The sequence below is a fragment of the Moschus berezovskii genome, chromosome 7, assembly GCF_049115385.1.
Source record: "Moschus berezovskii isolate FMDL1 chromosome 7, NW_MosBer_1.0, whole genome shotgun sequence".
In the NCBI taxonomy this organism is placed as follows: Eukaryota; Metazoa; Chordata; class Mammalia; order Artiodactyla; family Moschidae; genus Moschus; species Moschus berezovskii.
In genome coordinates this window covers 37,693,319-37,719,692 of record NC_142466.1, presented here as the reverse complement: position 1 = coordinate 37,719,692, position 26,374 = coordinate 37,693,319, and the positions used below count along the sequence as shown (strand labels likewise).

The 26,374-nt window shown below is 38.7% G+C and overlaps 1 protein-coding gene across 10 annotated transcripts in view; it reads right to left on the bottom strand.

Moving 5' to 3' along the window:
- The window catches only part of MPDZ (multiple PDZ domain crumbs cell polarity complex component), a 186,153-nt gene that overhangs the window by 60,809 nt on the left and 98,970 nt on the right, over nucleotides 1-26,374 (bottom strand). For all 10 annotated transcript variants that reach the window (XM_088837899.1, XM_055428220.2, XM_055428223.2 and 7 more), the window contains 4 exons: nucleotides 26,202-26,325; nucleotides 13,597-13,795; nucleotides 6,633-6,737; nucleotides 2,288-2,380 (listed from right to left, as the gene is read on the bottom strand). In XM_088837899.1, coding sequence (XP_088694025.1) covers nucleotides 2,288-2,380; nucleotides 6,633-6,737; nucleotides 13,597-13,795; nucleotides 26,202-26,325 — 521 coding nt within the window. The remainder of the gene's footprint in view (nucleotides 1-2,287; nucleotides 2,381-6,632; nucleotides 6,738-13,596; nucleotides 13,796-26,201; nucleotides 26,326-26,374) is intronic.

The window sequence follows — 26,374 nt, the reverse complement described above, 5'->3', positions numbered from 1 at the left end:
GTAAAGCATATTCATGACCCTTGTTCCTTATTTACTAAAAGCTCTAATTATTTTGGTAAGCTTCCTCATGAACTTCTATGAACCTCTCCCCTAAAAAAAATTGAGGGATTCCATATGGTTAGTGAGGGCAGATTATCTTCTTTAAGATTTACAGAATCTGTAGACATACTTTCTTGGTAAACTAGTTACCACCAGTAGAGACATAACTTAGCGTGATGTGAAGGTTAAAATTGAGAAGTAAAGTATAAAAATCTTCTGGTCCAGAAGTTGTACCCAATTTCTCCTCTTAAGAAAATTTCATAATGATTCCTGTGCTCAACAATTTTCACTTGCTCTGGAATGAATAATAATGAAGAAGACGCTGATGACTGCTAAGACCAACCACTGACTGAGTCCTCACTGTGTACCCAGCATTGTACTAAGGACTTTAAGTGCATTATGATATTAAATTCTCTTCCAAATGTTAAAGGTTCTACTTCTTTTATTTTTAAATTAAAAATGTAATTACTCTTTCAAAAATATTTTATTTAAGTGAAGTATAGTGACATAGTACAGTGATTCAGTATTTTTACAGATTAACTCCATTAGAAATTATTACAAGATTATGGCTATAATTCCCTGTGCTATACAGTATATCCTTGTTACTTATTATTTTATACATTGTAGTTTATATCTATTAATCTCTCACAGCTAATTTGCCCCTCCTGCCTTTCCTCTCCCCTTTGGTAACCGCTAGTTCATTTTCTATACCTGTGAGTCTGTCTCTGTCTTGTATATAAACTGGTTTATTTTTTAGAGCCCACATATATGTGACAAAATATAGGATTTCTCTATCTGACTTATATCACCCTGCAAAATAGCCTCTAGGTCTATCCATGCTGCTGCCAATGGAAGAATATCACTATTTTATGACTGAGTAATAATATTCCATTTCATGTGTGTGTATATATAAATATATTTCCATTTAGTATTTATAATTCCATCTATATTTATAATTCCATCTAACTTACTTCTGCCTCTATCTTCAAATAAACAAAAAACCTAACATCTTATAACTGGAGTAGGAAATGACAACCTACTCCAGTATTCTTGCATGGAAAATTCCATGGACAGAGGAGCCTGGCAGGCTACAGTCCATGGGGTTGCAAAGAGTTAAGACACGATCAAGCGACTGAGCACACATCTTACCATATTTTTTCTGCTACAAATCTAGCACTTCTATTCTCAATGTGAGCAATAATGTAGGAAGACTTTGATTTTTTAAAGCAGTCTGAATAATTTTTAAAAAAATGAAATCAAAAAGTCATTTTATTTGGCTGGAGATGCTGTTTCTTATGAAAGCAACATAAAAGGTTTCCTATACTTTGAACGTGATTCAACCTAGAAAATGTTTAAAGGTGATGCAGCCTGAAGTTCACTTACAAACTAGGCAAATCATCAAACTGTATCACACATCAGAAGAGTAGAAATTTTTCTATCTTGAAAATTGTATTTATTCATTGTAGAATAAATAGTTAATAAATATGTAAAAGGCACTTCTCTTACGGTCAACTTTAAATCTGTTCAGAGAAAGTGTCCATTGATTATATTTTACCCTTAATGCAAAATATCTTACATTTTTTTTCATTATTTTGTGTCTCTCTACACCTTGTCTAACTCACTACACAGTAGCTTCCTTAAAGGCAGGATTTATGTCCTACATTTCCCTTTTATTTACAAAACTATCTTCCTCTCATCTTGTCAATAATCAGGACTCAGTAAATTCCTACTAAACTGAATCTTCTTCTACTCAGAACAGGAAAATACACCTTAGTAATATACAGAGGTATATATGAGTAGATTTAGGAAAGTCATCATTCCCATTATATATGAAATTCATTCTAGAAAGACCATAGGTTAGAATAACCACAGCCTATGATAAGATGCTCACACATACATTTTGAATGTATATGTTTGCATATCTACTTTCTACAGATAGAAAAATTTCAAGTTAACATTTGGTGGTTTGCCTAAGATACACTCTACAGAAAATATTCCAACTACCTGTGCATAATTTTCTAGTCAATTTTATTTAGTCCCTACTATGTGCCAAATCCTCAAGTACGTATTAGTGTTAACCCTGTGTGATACATACTATCTTCTCCACTCCGTGGCCAAAGAGAAATGGACGGTGAGCAATATTAAACAGCTTGCTCAAAGTCACAGTAGCAAGTTGTAATCTAGTACTTGAAACCACCCCTCTCTATCTTTAAACCCTGAGTAGGCAGAAGACAGAAATAGTCCTTACCGCCTAGGCTGATTCCAGTTGCTGTAGGCTGCATTTTGAAGGTCACTTTCTTCCCCCTCTCCTTCTTCTCGCTCTGGTAGCTCCGGAATATCTCTGGTAAAGAGTTAGACAGTGAGTACTCCACAATCCTAGTAAAACCACACAGGCTGTCTTCTAGGTACTTTATTATTGGTTTGGCTAAAAATACAGAACTGCTTCATATTTTCACCACACTTGGCTAGTAAGTATATAATATTTTACAATAAAGGGAAAATAAAACCTGATTACATAAAATAAAAACCTCATACTGGAATCAATCTACTATACCTGAACTTCCCAGGTGGCACAGAGACAAAAAGTCTGCCTGCCAACACAGGAGATGTGGGTTTGATCCCTCGGTTGGAAAGATCCCCTGGAGAAGGGAACGGCAACTCACTCCAGTATTCTTGCCTGGGAAATCCTTTGACAAAGGAGCCTGGCTGGCTACCGTCCATGGGGTCATAAAGAGTCAGGCACGACTGAATGACTGGGTACCCAACTCTATAACTGAGTCTGGAGATATAGCAGAACACAAAGTGTCTTGTCTAGTCTTTTTCTTTCCTAATGAAACATGGACGAAGGAAGGAAGGGAATGAAAAGGATAGGGAAATGCCAGAACTCTTAAGAACAACTATTCAACAACTATTTTCTAAATTTTCATGTGTGAGAAGACAGACACCCCATGTGTGTTATGAGCTTGTACAGTCCCACTGGATCCCTGGCCTGACAGAGTTGAACATCAAGTACGCCAGGAGTGCAGCATCTCGACCTCCTCAGGATGGACCAATGCTTTCCCTTCATCTTTTGAAGACAGAGGGAAAATGCTTATGGTCTGCTTCTGCCCATCCAAAGGAGCCAGCCACAGTATTCTTATGGGAAGCAGTTTACAGACACTTGAGTCCAAGGTCAGTTGTCAATTTCTACAGGAATTCAGATTTTGCCAAATGCCAAGTATGTAACAAAATGTGTCCAATCTTTTAACTGACTATAAATATAATTGTAAAATAATAATCTTGTCCAAAAATATTTGGTTTTTACCAAAGGTACACTTCGCATCAATAAATGGTATTGTCAGGACAACAAAGAATGGTTAAATCAATTATGGCATTGTCTTATGCTATTAGGAAAAATTGTATTTCTAAAGAAATATATTCTTCTTAAAATAGAGAAAGCTTTAAAAACTCTAATTCAATAAATACTTGCAGCTGATACTTATAGAAATTGAAAAAAAATCTGAGGATAGCATGTGTTCAAATTATATCCATTCTCCCCTAACATGAATACTGAACTGTGTCAAATTATATCATCTTCAGACCGTGAGATCAGAAGTCATCTAATCTAATAATCCATCTGTGCTTGAATGTGTTTCCCAACATTTCTGCCAAACAACTGTCTGGGCTCTCCCAGAACATCTCGCTTTCTTTGACCTGAAAGTTAGATCTTTGCTTTTCATCTGTCAGAGGGAAATCCACCTGCCTGTGGTTCCTACCTATCGGTTGTGTGACGGAATTCTCCTTCTGCAATTGAGGAAGGAGACTCTGAAAGAGGCTGGGCTCGCAGAGACTTAGCCTGACTGTGGCACAGGACTGTCAGGAATGGAGCCAAAGAAAGATTTTCAAAACGGTGTTAAGAAGCTGATTGAAAATGGAATAGTCTGAGTGAACCTCAATCTGAAAGATGCAAGGCAGTGGGGAGAAGCAGAGCCTAACCCTCCGGAAATACCACTGGGGAGAATATGACAGAAAAAGCGGGTACAGAATACAGAGAGGAATGGGAAGTAAGAAAGGGTCCTTCTCTAAAATATCCAGTTATCACCCTAAAGCCCAGGCAGGGGGAGCTGCTCAGATGCAGTCACACAGACCACATCATATACTCCTGGCTTGTGAGCTGTAAGATGACAAATACAAATACCTGGAGTCTTCTCATACAGAAAGTCCCATTCTCTTCAGATGACTGTCCAATCTTGAATCATTTCACTAACCCAGATACATTCCTATAAATGTGCTGATTGTTCTTTAGCAAATCTTCAGGCGGGGTTACAGGACTCAAGCCGTGTGCGCCTCAGCAGAATGAACCTGTTCTGTGTCCCCACACTCACTCAGCCAAGAATGAATTCGACTTCTCAGCACTCATGTTTGATTATTGAATATCAAATAAGTTTCTGTCAACTATAACAAGTAACACTCTTTATATGTGCATTAAGATGCCAGAAACTGGCACAAAGTCACACAGTAAAGAAGAGATGAGACCTGAATTGGGCCAGTTTACTACAAAACCTGAGCTCTTAAATTCCATGCTATGCTGCCCCATATTTTTATACAGGGCTAGTACAATTCTTTTTTTGGATCCAATGGTTAAGAACATGGAGCCCGACCATGTGCATTTAACCTCAATTCTTCCACCCATTAGTTATGAAATTTGAGCAAGTAACTTAATCTCTCTGGTGCCAATTCCTCCTGCATGCTTAAAGAGAAATCTGTTACTCAGTTGCTAATATAACTGAAAAAAATACAGGCCCACAGCTGAAAAAGTGCATTTTTTTCGGAATAGCAATTTGACATTATTTCTCTCCGTGTTCTGAACTCAGCAGAAGCATCAAAATCTAGTTTCTGCCTTTCCTAAGGCAGGAAAACAGGATGCAGACTGTTTTTGTTTTGAGCATCCTTATATTAACAGCAAATACACTTTTTTGCGGGGAAGCAGTTATTCACAGCACTGACAGCTCAGGCCCTTTTCCTTCATGTGCTAGGAGAGAACCAACATGCTGAAAGTGGCTTTTTTGTTTTAATATTAACATTTTGAGTGCTTTTAAGGCCTAAGAATTTAATAAGAATATCATGTTATCTTGTCATATTCTCTAATTAAGCCATGTGAAATGGTATTTCAGAGGGACACTGGAATTACTACATCTAACCTTTCAATAGGAAGTACCAGGTAGCTGTAATCAATTCATGTCATTACCCCTAAGATGGAAATTCTAGAGAGAAGTGACACTGGAATTACTACATCTAGCCTTTTAATAGGAAGTACCAGGTAGCTGTAATTAATTCATGTCATTAGCCCTAAGATGGAAATTCTAGAGAGAAGTATGGTTGAGCTTTGCAAAGGGTGGAATGAATACTCTTTTTCCCATAAAATTCAAGGGGCCCTTTGGGCCATGACATTCCTTCCCTTTATTAAACACATAACAAACCTTTTCTTCTTTAACACTGTCTGCATAGCTGTAGCCACATACAATTTGCAGAGGAAAGAGTGATGTGATGCTACAATGCCAGCAGAGTCACTGGACACCAGAGTGTTATGGGTTGTTAGAACTTTTGTGAGCAGACCTCAGAATGTTTGCAAAGCTATTTCTTCTTTACAGTATGCTTAAGGAAAAATCTGTTACTCAGCTGCTAATGTAACTGGAAAGAAACAGGCCCACAGCTGAAAATGTATAGTGTATTCTTTCCAGAAAAGCAATTTGACATTATTTCTCTCCTTGTGCTAAACTCAGCAGCAACATCAAAATCTAGTTTCTCTCTTTCCTAAGGGAGGAAAAAACTATATTTCCTGTATTATTCAAAGGTTCTCAATACACTGTGTATAAAGAGGCTTTAAAAAGCCAAACATTCTATTACCTAACCTGTATATACACAAAGAGGTTCAGCTCAACATTCTCCAAAAGAGTAAAAACATAACCATTAAAAATGTTTGTGAATCTGTATGTACGTTAATGAGTAAATAAATAAAGTCTGAAAATGTTTATGACAGAGGAAAAGTGATACACTACCATACAAATTGTAGGTTCCAGGGAGTGAATGAAACCATAGTCATATCTCAGGTAAATTCCCCAAAACTCAGTAAGCTGACAGTGGTATATAGACTGATACAACTAAAGACAGTTTTGATTTCTTGCTTTGATTTCTCATATCTTCCCCAAATTTCCCACAATATGTGATCACTCCTTAAGTAATATGGGTTGCTGTTGTTTAGTTGCTAAGGCACGTCCAGCTATTTTGTGACCCCATGGACTGTTACCCGCCAGGTTTCTCTGCCCATGGGATTTACCAGGCAGAACACTGGAGCAGGTTGCCATTTCCTTCTCCAGGGGATTTTTCCAACCCAGGGATCGAACTTGCATCTCCTGCTTGGTAGGTGGATTCTTTACCATGGAGCCACTAGGGAAGCCCAGTAATATGGGAAAGGGGGGTGGTTTTTTTTTTTTTTTTTAATCTTGAAAGAGAGAAAAAGAATTCAGTCTTTTTCATCGCTAGGCCTCCCTGACACTGGATTCAAAACTCTTCTTTATAACTTGCTATATCGATCATTCACATAGCAGACATACCTGCCAGAGTAGGAAGCAAAAATATCCAGTGCCATTATTCCTCCAGATTGCTGCCCCAAGCTTATTTTGAACTCTTCCAAGTATTCTGCGGGTATATAAGTAATTCTGGAACAAGACACAATCCATGAAAGCAAAGCTCTGCCTGTTGGGAGAATCTTCCAAAATATGAAATAAACTTATTTTGTCCCCTCATCTCTACATTTTCACACAACTCATTTAAATCAGCTTACTCAGTAGAGACTCTAAACTTCAAAAGAATCAAGTATTCTATAGGCAATAATAACAACAGAAATTAAAAATTTAAAGGCTGCTGATAATTATCTGTTTACCAATAATCATAGGGTAGAGGAAAACAGCATAATATATATTTCCAAATGAGAAGACTAATAGCAATTTTTTTTTTAATTAAAGAGATCTAGAAATCCTTAGAAAAGTAATTTTCAGTAATAACATTTATTTTCTACAAAGATTTTTGGGTGCCTTAGCAGAAACAAACTGGGTCAGTTCAGTTCAGTCGCTCAGTTGTGTCCGACTCTCTGCGACCCCATGAATCACAGCACGCCAGGCCTCCCTGTCCATCACCAACTCCCGGAGTTCACTCAAACTCATGTCCATCGAGTTGGTGATGCCATCCAGCCATCTCATTCTCTGTTGTCCCCATCTCCTCCTGCCCCCAACCTTTCCCAGCATCAGAGTCTTTTCCAGTGAGTCAACTCGTCACATGAGGTGGCCAAAGTATTGGAGTTTCAGCTTTAGCAAAACTGGGTAAACTCTACTAAAACACTGGGCATTCAAAATTACATTCTCCTATAAAACACAATTAATTATGGACATTAACAAGTACTATCAGTAATCATATCCTAGCTTTATTAAAGTATTAACTCTTAAGTCTGAGTTGAACCATTATCGGTGCATAGAAAGATTCTCTTACTAGTATGTAGCAATGTTTATGTTCATTTTGGTTTCAGAGAAGAAACCTGACACTTGAATGGTCACATACTAATTCAACAAGTGCTGGCTGAACGCCTATAATGTGGAAGGCACTGAGCAAGTTGCTGACTATAGTTATAATGCTTAGAAATGAGACCTGAAAATTCAAGTTTACTGCTGTCCTAAGAGGCTACACAATTGATACACCTGTTGAAGTAGTCTGCTCAGGATCCTCAAACTAATACATGGTATGGCAAGTGAAAGAAAGGACTTCAAGTCATTTCAGAATATTTGTGCAAAGAAACAAAAGCATGTATCAAAAATGCACAACACAAAAATCATGAAGACTATTATGCCGGCTAATGGGGTCGCAGAGAGTCGGACACGACTGAGCAACTGAACTGAACTGAACTGAACCATAGCTTACACGTGAAGATAATAAGTATCAAAATCTTAGTACTGGAAGGCAAAGATAAAAGATTACCTTTCATGTTATAATAATATAATATAATAATAGAAGTATACTAATGGCATAATTTATTGAGTGAGGAGGATATATAATATATACTGGTGATTCCATAAAAGGCATTCACTCTGTGAGGTCGCTTAGGTTTAGAGTCAGAGGACAGAGTTCTGTTGCTTCTCTGGAGTGTTCTGGTAAGGTAAATCACCCACTAATGAATCTCCATATCCCCAATAACAAAAAGATGTCACTTTTGATGAGGCTATTCTAAGTCAAGAAGCGCGACACACACGTAAAACAGTGCTCTAACAGAGCATCAGCCAGCTTGGCCCCCACATCGAATCATTCTGGCAGAAGCCGGCACCCTTATGACACTTTGTGACACTTTCACCTCAAGGATCCAACTGAAGCGAAAAACACAATTCAGTGATTTAGGACTAGTGTGGGTGAGAGAGCTGTACTCTAATTCTGGCCCTACTTTATTTATTCATCTACACATCGTTTCCACAGTGTAACAAAAATATATTGAATAGCAAATCTACATTTATCCCTTCAAAAATAATGAGTCCAAAATGCAGAACACATTATACTTGGAAAGAAGACTGTCTTTTATACAAAGAAAAATAAATATAAATCATAAATTTGAAAAGTCTATTCAAGAAAGTTATTTCTGAAGGTTCAGTAAAGGTAAAACTCATATAAATAAAACCTTAAGGAAAAAAAAAAACTAGGCTAGGCAAAAAGGCTAGAACACAAGAAAAATAAGAATAATCAGTTCAAATTATTTAATTTTTTAATTAAATACTGGTTTGGTTTGAGAAGGAAACGATGTGTCAATCCGAGACACTGTTGAAAAGGAATTCTTCTCTGTGTTTGTTCAAAGGTGTTAAGGTTTACCAAGGAAGAGTTTTAGAAACGTTCTTCTGATATTTTAGGGGGCACTGAGAAAGAAAGCAGTTTTCATATATTTAGCCCAATACAGACAGCAAGGGCAGTGGAATAAGCATCCCACAGTGCATCAGCCCATGCAGAGCAATTATAATACACTCCTGGTCACACGGCCATACAAAACCTCCAGACACCAACCAAGAACACCAAAACACGTACTGAACTGAATAAACACACTAAAACAGCTTCTCTGAGAGTAATGTCAAAAATTCTTAAAAGCAAAAACTAACCTTAGGTTATACATGGAGTACAAGAAAACAGAACAGTATTAGTGATGCTGAAATGTGACAGTTATTAATCCAGAGGTGATCGCCCCCTAACAAAAGAGCCAGAAAGCTTCAGTAGTAGGAAAACATGATTTTCAGATGAGTTCACAGTCACCAGTGCAATGTGAAAATGTAACCATCTCATAGCTCTGTTGAAAATATGCTCTTATATAAAGAAGAAAAAAAAAAAAAGGAAAATGTATATACACTGAATCTCTCTCTGGATCTAGCCCTGCATAGGGATGTTACAAAAGCACGAAGTGGTTTTCACAGACAAGTTGTAACACACAGCCATAATGAGCTTTTGAATCACTGATACTCACACATAAAAGGGGGCTCAATCGTCAGCAGGTGCTGCAGAGAATCTAGAATGTGAAGCATACGCCGCGGCATCTTTTTACAATGGTGTTAACAAATGTCAGTGTCTTGTGCTGAATGTGAGATGCATACATATGTAGTTAAAAGTGGGTGCTCCTGGTTGTTTCTTCCCCTTTCCACAGCCCTCCTATCTACACCTCCCTCAGAAAAGCATCTGCTCTTTAACTGGTGTCTATAGCAGTAATTATTAACAAGCACAGAAAAATGTAACTGCAATCAATCTTTTATTCCTTGATCAGGAATTCATCCCACACTTTAGGTTAAGGCAGGTGAATTCAGATTCAGCTTGGTAATTATCTGGCAGATGTTACAAGCAGCTGCCGTGAAGTACAGAACCCTGGCTATTATTACAGAAATACAAGCGCCCCTGGCAAGGTGGAGTGTGAAGTGAGACAGAATGCATTCTGGTGAGGCTTCACATCTGGTTTTCCATAGAAAATAATGAAACCTGGAACTTCAACTGGCTGTTTCTGAACTCTTGAAATGCAAATTATCTACCCAGGCATGCACAAAGGCACACATGTTCAGTTCCTTGCCACCTCTCTTAAACGGCAAAAAAGAAAGCCAGTTCATTGTATCAGCAATGCTTTACTAAAACCAATCAGTTATGCAATTAAAACAATTAAAGTACTTTTTTATTAAGTACCTACAATACATTTCTCCACCACTACCCCAGATTAACCAAGCTTCCTCACGAGAAATCAACAAGAGGCATGGATGGAGTCTACATCAAGGCAATGACTACAACATCTGACCTGCACTTAAAGTTATGGTTTCATTCACAGTAATGGAGGGATTAGACGTTCTGTTTGGGAGAAATCACCCACATAGTTTTCAAAGTAATTTTAAACCTTTTGTTTGTGAAAGCAAGTGAAAGGGAGAAGAAAGGGCCAAAACCACTTCATGCAAAACGTGTGGAGCATGCTGCTCGGAACTGGTCAATCTAAACGGCTCTTTGTTTCATCATCTAACAAATTTACTTGAAAAAGGATTCTATTATTCTCATTTCATTTTATCATTTACCCAATGAGTCAAAATTATAGCCATGTAAATCACAGCTTTAATGGTATACCCGAGAAGGAATCAAGGTGATTTGTGGGTGTGTTTGTGAGTGTGTCTGTGTACGCACCCATGTGAACTTGTAAGAAAGACTGACAGACTGATTTCCAGAGGAGAGAAGGTTGTAGGATTTTTCTTATTTTCTCTTTCTAATGTAAGATACTATATTACATTTTGCTTCCTGGGATCCTAAAGCAATTATTTATGAATCTCTAGATATTTATGGATTTCTAGATACCCTTCACAGTCAAAATAAACCTGCTGAAGGCATAAATGTATAAATTTTGGTGCTACACTGGAGGATGGAAAAAAAAAATCAAAACAAAACTGGACAGGAGAAAAAGATTGTAGCCTGAAAATGTACTGGATAGCTTTTCAACTCTACTAGAGTTGACCATGTACAAGATTTAAGCTAAATCATTGTCACAGTGGTCTTATTTTCTGGCCAGTTTTTAAGTTCTGCAGTACATTTACAACTGAGAGGTAAAGTTAAAACCAAGTACCAATTCCAGTGCTCAGAGTGCCAAAAAGTGGACAGGAGACTTGCATTAGGGTTCATGACATAAGAGAGGCATTATCACACAATAAATCAAATGATCAGTCATGAAGTCATCTGTTTAGATTACCTCTAAACTAAAAAGCCTCTTGATGAAAGTGAAAGAGAAGAGTGAAAATGTTGGCTTAAAGCTCAACATTCAGAAAACTAAGATCATGGCATCCGTCCCACCACTTCATGGCAAATAGATGAGGAAACTGTGGAAACAGTGGCTGACTTTATTTTTCTGGGCTCCAAAATCACTGCAGATGATGACTGCAGCCATGAAATTAAAAGACGCTTACTCCTTGGAAGGAAAGTTATGACCAACCTAGACATCATATTAAAAAGCAGACATTACTTTGCCAACAAAGGTCCATCTAGTCAAGGCTATGGTTTTTCCAATGGTCATGTATGGATGTGAGAGTTGGACTGTGAAGAAAGCTGAGTGCCAAAGAATTGATGCTTTTGAACTGTGGTGTTGGAGAAGACTCTTGAGAGTCCCCTGGACTGCAAGGAGATCCAACCAGTCCATCCTGAAGATCAGTCCTGGGTGTTCATCGGAAGGACTGATGTTGAAGCTGAAACTCCAATACTTTGGCCACCCGATGCGAAGAGCTGACTCATTGGAAAAAGACCCTGATGCTGGGAAAGATTGAGGGCAGAAGGATGAGATGGTTGGATAGCATCACTGACTCGATGGACATGGGTTTGGGTAGACTCCGGGAGTTGGTGATGGACAGGGAGGCCTGGTGTGCTGTGGTTCATTGGGTTGCAAAGAGTCAGACAAGACTGAGCGACTGAACTGAACTGAAAATAAAGAGTCTGCATGTAGATCCTTGTCATTCATCTTTGAAGGAAAAGGAATGGACAGTAGCCTGCAAGTGGTGAGGAAAGCACTTAACATTTCTCTTTCATTTACTGTAGAGGCACTGAAATTTTTAATGATCTTCACCCTTACTTGCATGATTAATAAAATAATCATGGAGTGTCACATGACCTGATGATCTGTTTATTATAAAATAAAAGCTAAAAAGGCACTAAAAATATTAAAGCCCTTTAGTGAAGTTCCACCCTAAGAATAAAAATATCCTTTATATAAGACAACAGAACCCACTCTAAACAGCATGTATTTTTCTGCTTTTTATCAATGGAAAAATGAAAAACAGATTTTAAATACAATCTTTCTTACCTAAGCTCTACCAATATGTATTTTATAAAATAAAAATACAGAATGCAGTAAGACCATATTAATACAAAAAAGTCTCCCATACTAGTATTCATCACATCAATTTAAAGTCTTTCCTTGAATTGTTATTTTACTATTTTATCCATTATACATTAAATGCAAGTATTCAATTATTAATGCTAGAGGGGAAAAAAAGGCAAGCTATTACATTCTTAAGGTGTGACAATAAGGTTATGTAGTGATTTTTATGCTGACTCAAGAAATGTTTAGTAATTTAAAAAAAACAAACCACATATATGACATGCTTTAGTACATTATGGGATGATGAGATATTTAAATTCTTCTTCACAAACTAGCCTGCATGAGCTACCATCAGACCATTATAGCATTTTTGTGAATTCTCTTATATGGGTTGAAAAGCAGTTCAACAAAGTGTAAATTATGGGTCAGGTTGCTTCTATACAATCTTTTCCATGGTTTACCCCTAAAGAACTGGCTTACTTGGGAATATTCATATAGATCATTAGGTAGTACAATTTGCTATACTGAGGCCAATCCAAACTTCTATGTAAGTTCCTAAGTGTGGACCATCCTGCTCAATAAAAGACATCTCATATAAAGATTTTTGCAGAAATCACTGGAAAATTAAAAATAATAATGGAAGGCAACATTGTTTTGAACTATTGTTGTTGCTAGGTATCTGCAGGGGATTGACTCCAGGTGCTTTGGATACAAAAGCCATGGATGATCAAATCCCTTATATATGAAATGCCAGAGTACAGCTGACCCTCTGTATCCACAGGTCTTCCATCTATGGATTAAATTAATCTTAGATGGAAATTTGGATCCAAGTTTGGCTACACCTTAGGATATGAAACCCACAGAGAGCCAACTTTATATTTACTGAAACAAACCTATGCATATTTGGACCTGAGAAATTCAAACCTGTGTTGTTCAAAGGTCAACTGTATTTCAGTAGTTAGTATTAAGAAGTTATTGACTGCAGACATACTCTCCTAAAGTCTACAATCAATGCAATCAATAACTTTTCAGGAATAGTCAAATTCTTCAGTGATTAGTATTAAATATACGATCACTTTCGTATATCAAACAGAAGTACGCACTGAGAAAATTATGATTAATAGATTGAAATATCTTTATTTCCCAAGCCAAACTATGGTCCAAATGATACTTACTTTATGTCAGGCCCAATGAGAGAATGTCTTCTCAACAAGGCTCGTGCCTGGGCATTGGTTAAACTGATAGTAGATTCTTCATTAATACACAAGATGCAGTCCCCAACAGCAATCCGACCATCTCGACTAATGGCACCTCCATGAATAATGCTTCGAACAATCACCCCCAAGCCATCTTTATTAGCACTTACTGTCATTCCTACGAAAAAGGAGGAAAACATGTTAAATACATGACTTTCACAGTCTCCCACAGCAATAAAAATAAAAACAAAAATAAACAAATGAGACCTAACGAATCTTACAAGCTTTCTGCATACCAAAGGAAACCATAAACAAAAAGACAACCTATGGACTGGAAGAAAATATTTGCAAATGATGCGACCAACAAGAGTTTAATTTCCAAAATATACAAACAGCTCATACAACTATAACAACCAAAAAACTAACAACTCCATCAAAAAAAGAGCATAAGACCTAAATAGACATTTCTCCAAAGAAGACAAACAGATGGACAACAGGCACATGAAAAGATCTCAACATTGCTAACTATTTAGAAATGCAAATGAAATGGGTACAATGAGGTACCACTTCATACTGGTCAGAACTGCCATCACTAAAAAGTCTACAAATTACAAATGCTGAAGGGGATGCAGAGAAAAGGGAACCCTCCACACTAACGATAGAAATGCAAACTGGTACAGTCCCTATAGAAAACACTATGGAGATTCCTCAAAAAACAAAAAACCTTGTCATATGATCCAGTAATCCATTCCTGGGTATATATCTAGAAAAAATTGTAACTCAAAAAGATTTACACACACCATCTATAATACACAGCACACCACTTGCAATAACCAAGACACAGAAACAACTTAAATGTCCAAAGATAGATGAATGGATAAAGATGCGGTGTGTGTGTGTGTGTATACACGTATATACACACATACATACACAAATACATACATACGATGGAATAGTACTCAGCCATAAAAAGAAATGAAATAATGCCATTTGCAGCAGCAAGGATAAACCGAGAGATCATCATAAGAGGTTAAGTCAGACAGACAAAGACAAATACGATTTGATCCCACTTATATGTGGAATCTAAAATATGACAGAAATTAACTTATTTACAAAAGAAACAAACTCACAGTAAGTAGAGACTTGTGGTTGCCAAGGGGCGGTGGGGTGGGGCATGCGGATGAATTGGGAGTTTGGAATTAGTAAATGTAAACTACTATGTACATTTATAACTGAACCACTTTGCTGTAAACCAAATACTAACACAAAATTGTAAACTGACTATACCTTAAGCATGCCTTTCAAATTCATTTAATTTGAATTTAATAATCTCTACAGATTCATATATAAAAGAACAAGAGTAACTTTTTAAGCTTTGGACCATAAAAAAGGCTGAGCGCTGAAGAACTGATGCCTTTAAAGTATGGTGTTGGAGAAGATTCTTGAGAGTCTCTTGGACTGCAAGGAGATCAAGCCAGTCAATTCTAAAGGAAATCAATCCTGAATATTCACTGGAGGGACTGATGCTGAAGCAGAAGCTTCAATACTTTGGTCACCTGATTTGAAGAGCCCACTCATTAGAAAAGACCCTGATGCTGGAAAAGATTGAAGGCAGGAGGAAAAGGGGACAAAAGAGGAAGAGATGGATGGATGGCATCACCAACTCAACAGATATGAGCTTGAGCAAGATCTGGGAGATGGTGAAGGACAGGGAAGCCGGTCACGCTGCAGTCCATGGGGTTGCAAAGAGTTGGACAAGACTGAGCAACTGAACAATAACAACAAAACTTTTTAAGCAGTAAAAACAATCAAAAGGAAAGGAAAACATGAGTTTCAAATATTTTTAAAGTCAATTTAGAAATGTTTCTGAGATTTTATCTAAAGACACTCCACATTAAATATGTTAGAGATGAAACAGGGTCTACACTGTGGAGTGAATGTAGCTTAGCCTATGTGATGTGTCTCCACTTACACAGAAAGATGAGGGAAAGTTTTTTAATAGTATCAAATCAATTTTATAATAAGAGCTCATCTCTTACATATATGAAAAAATACAGAGCAGGCCTACAAGTAGAAAATCAGTTCTCTAAATTAAGAAACTCTGCCATTACCTTATTTCTAGATCATTTACTCATTTGGCATATATTCACTATATGTTTTCTACGCACTAAATGCTATGCCGGTGACATGATATAAAGAAGCATACAAAGAGGACACAGATGGTGAAACACACCATGTACGTGGACTGGAAGAATCGATATTGTTAAAATGACTATCCCTGGGTTGAGAAGATCCCTGGGGGAAGGGCATGGCAACCCACTCCAGTATTCATGCCTGGAGAATCCCACGGAGAGAGGAGCCTGGTGGGCTATGGCCCTTAGGGTCTCATAAAGTCAGACACGGCTGAAGAGACTTAGCACATGCACAGTTCAGTTCAGTTCAGTTCAGTCGCTCAGTCGTGTCCGACTCTCCGCGACCCCATGAATCACAGCACGCCAGGCCTCCCTGTCCATCACCAACTCCTGGAGTACACTCAAACTCATGTCCACAGAGTCGGTGATGCCATCCAGCCATCTCATTCTCCGTCGTCCCCTTCTCCTCCCGCCCCCAACCTTTCCCAGCATCAGAGTCTTTTCCAGTGAGTCAACTCGTCGCATGAGGTGGCCAAAGTATTGCAGTTTCAGCTTTAGCATCAGTCCCTCCAATGAACATCCAGGATTGATCTCCCCTAGAATGGACTGGTTGGATCTCCTTGCAGTATAAGAGACTCTCAAGAGTCTTCTCCAACACCACAGTTCAAAAGCATCCATTCTTCGGCGATCAGCTTTCTTCACAGTCCAACTCTCACATCCATACATGACCACGGGAAAAACCATTGCCTTGACTAGACGGACCTTGGTTGGCAAAGTAATGTCTCTGCTTTTTAATATACTATCAAGGTTGGTCATAACTTTCCTTCCAAGGAGCAAGCGTCTTTTAATTCCATGGCTGCAATCAGCATCTGCAGTGATTTTGGAGCCCAGAAAAATAAAGTCTGACACTGTTTCCACTGTTTTTCCATCTATTTCCCATGAAGTGATGGGACCAGATGCCATGATCTTTGTTTTCTGAATGTTGAGCTTCAAGCCAACCTTTTCACTCTCCTCTTTCAGTTTCATCAAGAGGCTTTTGAGTTCCTCTTCACTTTCTGCCATAAGGGTGGTGTCATCTGCATATCTGAGGTTATTGATATTTCTCCCAGCAATCTTGATTCCAGCTTGTGCTTCTTCCAGACCAGCGTTCCTCATGATGTACTCTGCATATAAGTTAAATAAGCAAGGTGACAATATACAACCTTGACGTACACCTTTTCCTATTTGGAACCAGTCTGTTGTTCCATGTCCAGTTCTAACTGTTGCTTCCTGACCTGCATACAGGTTTCTCAAGAGGCAGGTCAGGTGGTCTGGGATTCCCATCTCTTTCAGCTGCACTTTGCTGGAGCGGCTGTGAAGAGATTTTCCACGACCAAGGTAAGAGAAACCCAAATAAGACGGTAGGTATTGTGAGGGGGCATCAGAGGGCAGACATACTGAAATCATAATCACAGGAAACTAGCCGATCTGATCACATGGACCACAGCCGAATGTGGTCCACTGGAGAAGGGAATGGCAAACCACTTCAGTATACTTGCCTTGAGAACCCCATGAACAGTAACAAAGGGCAAAATGATAGGATACTGAATGAGTAATTCCCCAGGTCGGTAGGTGCCCAGTATGTTACTGGAGATCAGTGGAGAAATAACTCTAGAAGGAATGAAGGGATGGAGCCAAAGCAAAAACCAATACCCAGTTGTGGATGTGACCAGTGATAGAAGCAAGGTCCAGTGCTGTAAAGAGCAATATTGCATAGGAACCTGGAATGTTAGGTCCATGAATCAAGGCAAATTGGAAGTGGTCAAACAGGAGATGGCAAGAGTGAACGTCGACATTCTAGGAATCAGTGAATTAAAATGGACTGGAATGGGTGAATTTAACTTGGATGACCATTATATCTACTACTGTGGGCAGGAATCCCTTAGAAGAAATGGAGTAGCCATCATGGTCAACAAAAGAGTCCGAAATGCAGTACTTGGATGCAATCTTAAAAACGACAGAATGATTTCTGTTCGTTTCCAAGGCAAACCATTCAATACTACAGTAATCCAGGCCTATGCCCCAACCAGTAATGCTGAAGAAGCTGAAGTTAACTGCTTCTATGAAGACCTACAAGACCTTTTAGAACTAACACCCAAAAAAGATGTCCTTTTCATTATAGGGGACTGGAATGCAAAAGCAGGAAGTCGAGAAACACCTGGAGTAACAGGCAAATTTGGCCTTGGAGCATGGAATGAAGCAGGGCATCTGACTAGACAGACCAGATGTTACTTAGCCAACAAAGGTCTGTCTAGTCAATGCTGTGGTTTTCCCAGTAGTCATGTATGGATGTGAAAGTTGAACCATTAAGAAAGCTGAGTGCCGAAGAATTGATGCTTTTGACTGTGGAGTTGGAAAGACTCTTGAGAGTCCCTTGGACAGCAAGGAGATCCAACCAGTCAATCCTAAAGGAAATCAATCCTGAATATTCATTGGAAGGACTGATGTTGAAGCTGAAGCTCCAATACTTTGGCCACCTGATGCAAAGAACTGACTCATTAGAAAAAACTGTGATACTGGGAAAGATTAAAGGCAGGGAGAGAAGGGGACAGCAGAGGATGAGATGGTTGGATGGCATCACCGGCTTGATGGACATGATTTTGAGCAAGCTCTGGGAGTTGTTGAAGTACAGGGAAATCTGGCATGCTGCAGTCCATGGGTTGCAAAGAGTTGGACACAACTGAGTGCCTGAACCAAACTGACTTTGATAGAGACTGCATTCAGGGAGGCCTGGCGTGCTGTGATTCATGGGGTCGCGGGGAGTCGGACACGACTGAGCGACTGAACTGAACTGAAGTGAACTGAGGTTTGTCATAGCTTTTCTACCAAGGAGCCAGTGTCTTTTAATTTCATGGCTGCTGTCACCATCTGCAGTGATTCTGGAGCCCAAGAAAATAAATTCTGTCACTGTTTCCATTGTTTCTCCATCTATTTGCCATGAAGTAATGGACCGGATGCCATGGTCTTAGTTTTCTGGATATTGAGTTGGCATGCCATTGCTAATTTGATAGGGATTACATATTCAAGCCAATCCCTATCAAATTACCAATGGCATTTTTCACAGAACTAGAATAAAAATTTTTACAGTTTGTACAGAAATACAAAAGACCCCAAAGAGCCAAAACAATCTTAAGAAAGAAAAATGGGGCTAAAGGAATCAACCTTCCTGACTTCAGACTATACTAAAAAGCTCCAGTCATCAACCAAGTATTGTACTGGCACAAAAACTCAAATACAGACCAATGGAACAAGATAGAAAGCCAAGAGATAAACCCACACACCTATGGGAGGCAAGAATATACAGTGGAGAAAAGACAGCCTCTTCAATAAGTGGTGCTGGGAAAACTGGGCAGCTACATGTAAAAGAATGAAATTAGAATACTCCTTATCACCATACACAAAAATAAACTCAAAATGGATTATAGACTTAAATGTAAGGCTAGACACTATAAAATTCTTTGACCCACCTCTTAAGACAATGAAAATGAAAACAAACAAAAAAAAATAGGATGTAATTAAACTTAAAAGATTTGCACATCAAAGGAAACTTAACAAGATGAAAAGACAGTTCTTAGAATGGGAGAAAATAATTGCAAATGAGAACTGTTAAAGGATTAATCTCCAAAATATATAAGTAGCTCATGCAGCTGAATATCAGAAAAAAACAACCTAATCAAAAAATGGACAGAGACCTAAGCAAACATTCCTCCAAAGAAGGCATACAGATGGCCGATAAACACAGGAAAAGATGCTCAATGTTGCTCATTATTAGAGAAATGCAAATCAAAACTACCATGAGGTACCATCTCACATCAGTCAAAATGGCCATCATCCAAGAACCTACAAACAAGAAATGCTGGAGAGGATGTGGAGAAAAGGGAAACCTCTGGCACTGTTATGGGGAATGTAAACTGATACAGCCACTATAACAGTACAGCAATTTCTTTTAAAACTATCATATAACCCAGCAATCCCATTAATCCTAAGAAATTCACAACTCAAAAAGGCACATATACCCCAGTGTTGAATGCAGCACTATTTACAACAGCGAGGATATGGACGACCTAGACGTTCATCCACAGAAGAATGGATAAAGAAGTTAAAAGAAGCTGTGGTACATATATAAAATGCAGTTATCACTCAACCATAAAAAGGAAGAAATAGGAGTCAGTAGTGAGGTAGATGAACCTAGAGCCTGTTATGCAGAGTGAGGTAATTCAGAGAAAAACAAATATAGCATATTAAAGCATATATATGGAATCCAGGAAAACGGTACTGATGAACCTATCTGCAGCGAAGGAACAGAGACACAGACATAGAGACTGCACTGTGGACACAGCGCGTGGGGCGAACTGAGGAAGTAGCGCTGACATGTATACGCTGCCCTGTGTGAAACAGATAGCTTCTGGGAAGCTGACACATAACACAGGGAGCCCAGCCTGGCACTCTCCGATGACCTGGAGGGGTGGGATTGGGTGGGGTCTCAAGATGGAGGGGATACATATATAGTTTTGATTCATTACACACACACACACACACAGAGTTATGACTGATTCATGACACTGTAAGGCAGAAACCAACACAATATTGTAAAGCAATTATCCTCCAGGGGATATTGCCAACCCAAGGATCAAACATGGGTCTCCTGCATCACAGGCACATTCTTTACTATATGAGCCACCACAGAAGTCCAACAAAAATAAATAAAAATAATTTTTTAAAAAAAGCATAACAGAATTACTAAGAAGCTTGTATTCAAGTCTTATCTGCAGTGCCTATCACAGTGCCTAAATGTACAGTAGTCAGCTGAATTAAATTGATGTAAACATTAATCTATTATTTCATTATTTCCAAATCTGAACTTCAATAGCTCTAGATTTCGATATCCATTGGTGCTCTTGACATGGTCTCTGGATGATTCATAGGAAATATAGCCCTCGTAAGTATAAAATTGAATTCCCTAGTCGCTATTTACCCTCATTTCTCCGTCTGTCCTCCCATTTTTGTTCATGGTACCACCATACTACTCTTCCTTTTTCACTACAGGAGAGTGAAAAACCTGACTTAAAACTCAACATTCAAAAAACTAAGATGATGGCATCCAGCCCCATCACTTCATGGCAAATAGATGGAGAAACATTGACAGACTTTATTTTCCTGGGCTCCAAAATCACTGCAGAAGGTGATTGCAGCCATGAAATTAAAAGACGCTTGCTCTTTGGAAGAAAAGCTATGACAAACTTAGACAGCCTATTAAAAAACAGAGACATTACTTTGCCAACATAGGTCCATCTAGTCAAAGCTACAGTTTTTCCAGTGGTCATGTATGGATGTCAGAGTGGACCATAAAGAAGGTTGAACTGTAGCATTGGATAAGACTCTTGAGAGTCCCTTGGACTGCAAGGAGATCCAACCAGTCAATCCTAAAGGAAATCAATCCTGAATATTCATTGGAAGGACCAATGCTGGAGCTGAAGCTCCAATACTTTGGCCATCTGATGTAAAGTGCTGACTCTTTAGAAAAGACCCTGATGCTGGGAAAGACTGAAGGCTGAAGAAGGGAATGACAGAGGATGACATGGCTGAACAGCATCACCGACTCGATGGACATGAGTTTGAGCAAGCTCAGGGAGATGGTGAAGGACAGGGAAATCTGGCGTGTTGCAGTTCATGGGGTCGCAAAGAGTCAGACATAACTGAGAGACTGAACAACAATACTACTCTCCATTATTTAAAGCAGTAATGTTGGTGTTGTTCTGGGTTCCTACCCCTCCCTCACTCCCAATATTTAACCCATCAGCAAGTTCCATCATTTCTATCCCCAAAACTTACCTTGAATTTGTTTACCTTTCTCCATGTCCATACTAAACTAGACCAAGCCATCACTCTCACCATCACGCCTCATCTTTTGAACCAGCATTGTAATTGGTTTCCTGACTTCCAAAGTTGTTCCCGCCATTTCATTCGTCTCACAGCAAACAAATCATATCACACCATTCTCTATGCTAACAATACTTTTAACAGTTTCCTATTGTGCAAATATACAACATACCTACAATACATGGCTCTGTCTATATGGAACTCCTGGCCCGGTCATCCTGACGGGCACCCTTCTTTTGGGCCATATCCTCCTTGCCTCCCCACCATGTTCTAGTAACAATGCCTTTCAGAAATACACTGAGCCTCCCTTTTCAGAGTCCTTGCCTGACACCCCTTTCTGCAGCTCTTGCACAGCTAACAACTTCTCATCCTTGAATACCACTTCTTCAGGAAAACATTCTCAACAAATCCACTTGAATCGTTCCTTCTCCCCCTACCCTCAACTACGCCTTTAAAAATATCAAACCTATTGTAATTTTTGGCCACCTGATGTGAAGAACTGACTCATTGGAAAATACCCTGATGATGGGAAAGACTGAAGGCAGGAGGAGAAGGGTACGACAGAGGATGAGATGGTTGGATGGCATCACCATCTTGATGGACATGAATCTGAGCAAACTCTGGGAGGTGGTGATGGACAGGGAAGGCTGGCAAGCTGCAGTCCATGGGTTCGCAGAGTTGGACACGACAGAGCGACTGAACTGAATTGAACTGGTTGAAATTTTAAAATTTACATACAATAATATAATTTCATTTAAATTCAAGTACTAAAAGTTCCTTTCAAAACAAGATTATATAAACAATATAAGGAGAGATGTAAGTCAATAAAGATATTTACAAAGACTTTGAGAGAAGCCACTAACTCATTTTTAGGTTTTTATAATTCTTAAAAGAAAGAAATCCTCTCTAACAGTCATGTCTGACTCTTCGGGACCCCATGGACTGTTGCCCGCTATGCTCCTCTGTCCATGGAGTTCTTCAGGCAAGAATACTGGAGTGGGTGGCCATTCCCTTCTCTAGGGAATCCTCCCGATTCAGGGATCAAACCCAGGTCTCTTGCACCGGAGGCAGATTCTTTAATATTTGAGCCACTGCTGCTGCTGCTAAGTCGCTTCAGTCGTGTCCAACTCTGTGTGACTAGGGAAGCCCAAATATTAACTGTAGTTATACCACATTACACATGATATTTCAAATATTTTTAAAGAAATGATCTTGACTACAACATGTTCCCAGCCTGATATTTCAGGCCTGGAAAGGAGTCACCCAGACTTCCAGTTACTATATGCAGATAGAAATGAGTTATTAATCAAATATACTTTAAAAGATTCTGTTAAGACTCATACAAATGAGTTTTAAGTATATTGTCCTTAAGGAAACACCTCTGCTTATCATAAACCAACAAACAAGTTTAGACACTTCTTCTAAAGAGGCAGGTTTCTTATGAGCAAAGAGGCTGGTTCTGAAATGTTTCAATAAGCATGCTGGTTTGCCCTAATGCTGCCATGTTAGCTACCAAGTCCCACGAGACAACTATAGTTAAAAAAAAAAAGCAAGACTACAAAACACAATTTAACTCAGTGGCCCATCCTGGGAAACTCACCCATCATCTTGTTCTCACTGGCACCATGCATCCTACAACAAAGCAAGTCACAGACATGGGACAAGTTTTCACAAAATATGGCCAACATGACCTCTAAATTCTTTCTTAACAGCATATTTAACTCATGACTCTACCAGTTATGAAAGCTGTCAGGTCAGGTCAACCATATTAAAAAAAGAGGTTGACATCAGTTAGCTCAGCTTACAACTTTCCTTTCACCAAATGATCACTTTTAGGTTCCAACAACTTCAAGGTAATAGCTACTGACTGGATTTTGGTTGTAACTTGTAAGATCTCTCAATTTTGTCCTAAAAGATGTACAGGACAATAGTCCAAACCATGTACTGCAGAAACAGAGAACTGGTTCCCAATCTGACTTGCAGCACTTCTCATTCAGTGTGGCTTTGGGCAACGGACTTAACCTCACACTGGTCTGCAGTTTACTCATCTAAACAATGGGGATAATGTCCCCGTTTGGGGTTATTCACAGAATTTTTTGAGAAGAGTACATGCAATGTTCCTTTCAAAGTGCTCAATAAAGTACAAAAGAAAAACAGAAGAAAATGCACAGAATATATTTTAAAAGGCATCTGTACTCCAATCCACAAATACATCGCTTTCTAAAGGCTAAATGCAAATTGTAATTCAGCTTCAAAATTACGCTTGTTATTACAACAGTGCTAACACAGCTTGGGTGACTTAAGGACACAGGTGCCTTGTGTGATGAGCAAAAATCAGAGACAGATTCTGGTGTGAGTTTTGGTTCCACCTTGTAAGGGCTGAGTTCTTCCAGAGAAATTCCTGAGTCTGTTTATGTTCCAGTACTTCATCGGTGAAGAAAAGGTAACACTTTCCTTCTTGCTGTTTTACCTTTGCTTTTTACCTTTCAGATTCTAATACAACATAATTAGCCAATGTACAACAGATCTATCAAAAATCATCAATTAAATTTTTCAAAGGTCACTACACCTATGTGTACATATGTGTGTATATAATATCCCCCCACCAACTAAATGTAACAAATTTTGTCACTCCTTCAGCTTCAACTCTTACACCACTGTGCCACACTTCATCCACACCAAACAAACTCAGTGATGTTTCACAATTCTCTGCCTTGGCTCTAGCAGCTTCCAATGTTTCCAATGCCTCAACTAGGTGGTAAAAACTATTTCTTTTTCCAGGATGAAATCAAACATCTTCTCTTCTTTAATATCTGTCTGCTGCTGCTGCTAAGTCACTTCAGTCGTGTCCGACTCTGTGCGACCCCACAGACGGCAGCCCACCAGGCTCCCCCGTCCCTGGGATTCTCCAGGCAAGAACACTGGAGTGGGTTGCCATTTCCTTCATTTAAGCCTTCAGTGTTCTTTATGTGAATGTCACTCATAGCAGGTATGATATGTTAATGCAATGAGGGTTCTATAAGTCGGTCAGTCTACTCTCCTAAACTCACGCTCCTTGAAGAAAACAATTATATCATGGTGTCTAGAATAGTGGCCAGAATAAAGAATGTTTGAGAGTTGAGTAAATACATAAGCTAGAAGAGGGTTTCTCATACAGGCTCTGCAAAATTTCTGTCCTATGAGTTCATTTTAAAAATGGGTTCTTTGGCCAAAGATGTGTGAGAAATGCCGCATCTTGGAACATGTTCTTACAGATACACAAGGCATAAGTGCAAAGCTACTGAGTGATGCTAACAGAAACACCTGTCTCCTTAAGTTTATCACCTCCCAAACTTGGAACCCAAGTATAACTTCTGTTAACATCCTACAGAACTAGTGTTTCAAGTAACATGCTCTCACAAACACTGAATTACCAGATGAAATAATTCTGACACAGTTAGCTGTCTACAGTACATATCCTATAATTAATGATTAGAGAAAGTTCTGTAGCTTAAGTTTTGTATCATTCTATTAAATGTAATATATAAGAGATATTATAACCAACAAGAAATTCTCTGCTACAATTCTCACTTTAGCTACTATTGGTAGGACCCAGCCACCACCAAATGGAACAAAGTCTAGGAGACAGATTGGAATCCCAATCACCAGCTACAGTGGTGTTGCTGCTCGACTCCTCTGCCAAGTCCCAAATATAACAAGGAAACCAAATCCCACCATAGATACCATCATAAAGATACTGGCTGGTTATATCCTAAGAGAAAGAAGCCCTCTGACACAGAGCTAACCATAGAGTCTTAGACCAAAATCAGGCTTCTGGGGGAAATGATTCTTGAGCCTATTTTCAGTACTGAGCACTAAACACAGAGCTGAATCATGTCACTGTCTAAGTCAAAAGAAGTATAAATGTGAGCTGCCTTGAAATAATTTTAGCTAGTGTAATTAGGATTTTATTTCTACAGGCAGTCTTCTTTGCCCAAATCAGAAGATTTGAGATTTTTTAATGTCACAATCTTTTATGGGTGGAAAACCCTCACACCTGGGAAGGACTGTTGAAGAATTGCATTAATGCTTTGGTAATGGCACACCTGACTGTCTTTTTAGTCTTTATTTCAGTGAATGAAAGAAATTAAATACAAACTAACGTACACGTAACTTGTACCATTCAAAGGAATTAATAATTTACTTTTCCAAAGAATTTAGAATTTCAAGTCGTTGACTTCTCATTTTCTAAGAATTCCTTTCTTTTCCTTTCTGTCTCATACACAATTTGTATATCTTTCACTTGAATGGAAATGAGGCTTGTGAATACTTTTAGATAATTAATAAGAGAGTGAGGGATTTAAGGTAGTCTGAAGTAAACCTGTTAACCATTTCAGATAACAAAAGTGAGTACAAAAAGAATAAACATTAAAACTATGGTAAAGTTTATCACATCTATTTTCCTATCTACATTTAAAAGTATTGACTCTATGTTCAACATTTCCTCTTGGCAAGGGGGTTAGGACAGAAGGTGTATGTGGAAAAGAAACTTACCCAAGCTAGAATTGCCTTTTGCGATCTCAATAGTCCTCTCGAAAGATTCTCTGGGTGTATTTTGGAGCATGACATACTCAGCAGGAGAGGCCAGGGAACCTTGTGGAATTAAGAGCTTGGAGCCCTGTCAGAAAATAAAAATACGTCACGTGGAAAGGAAAACTAGACTTTGG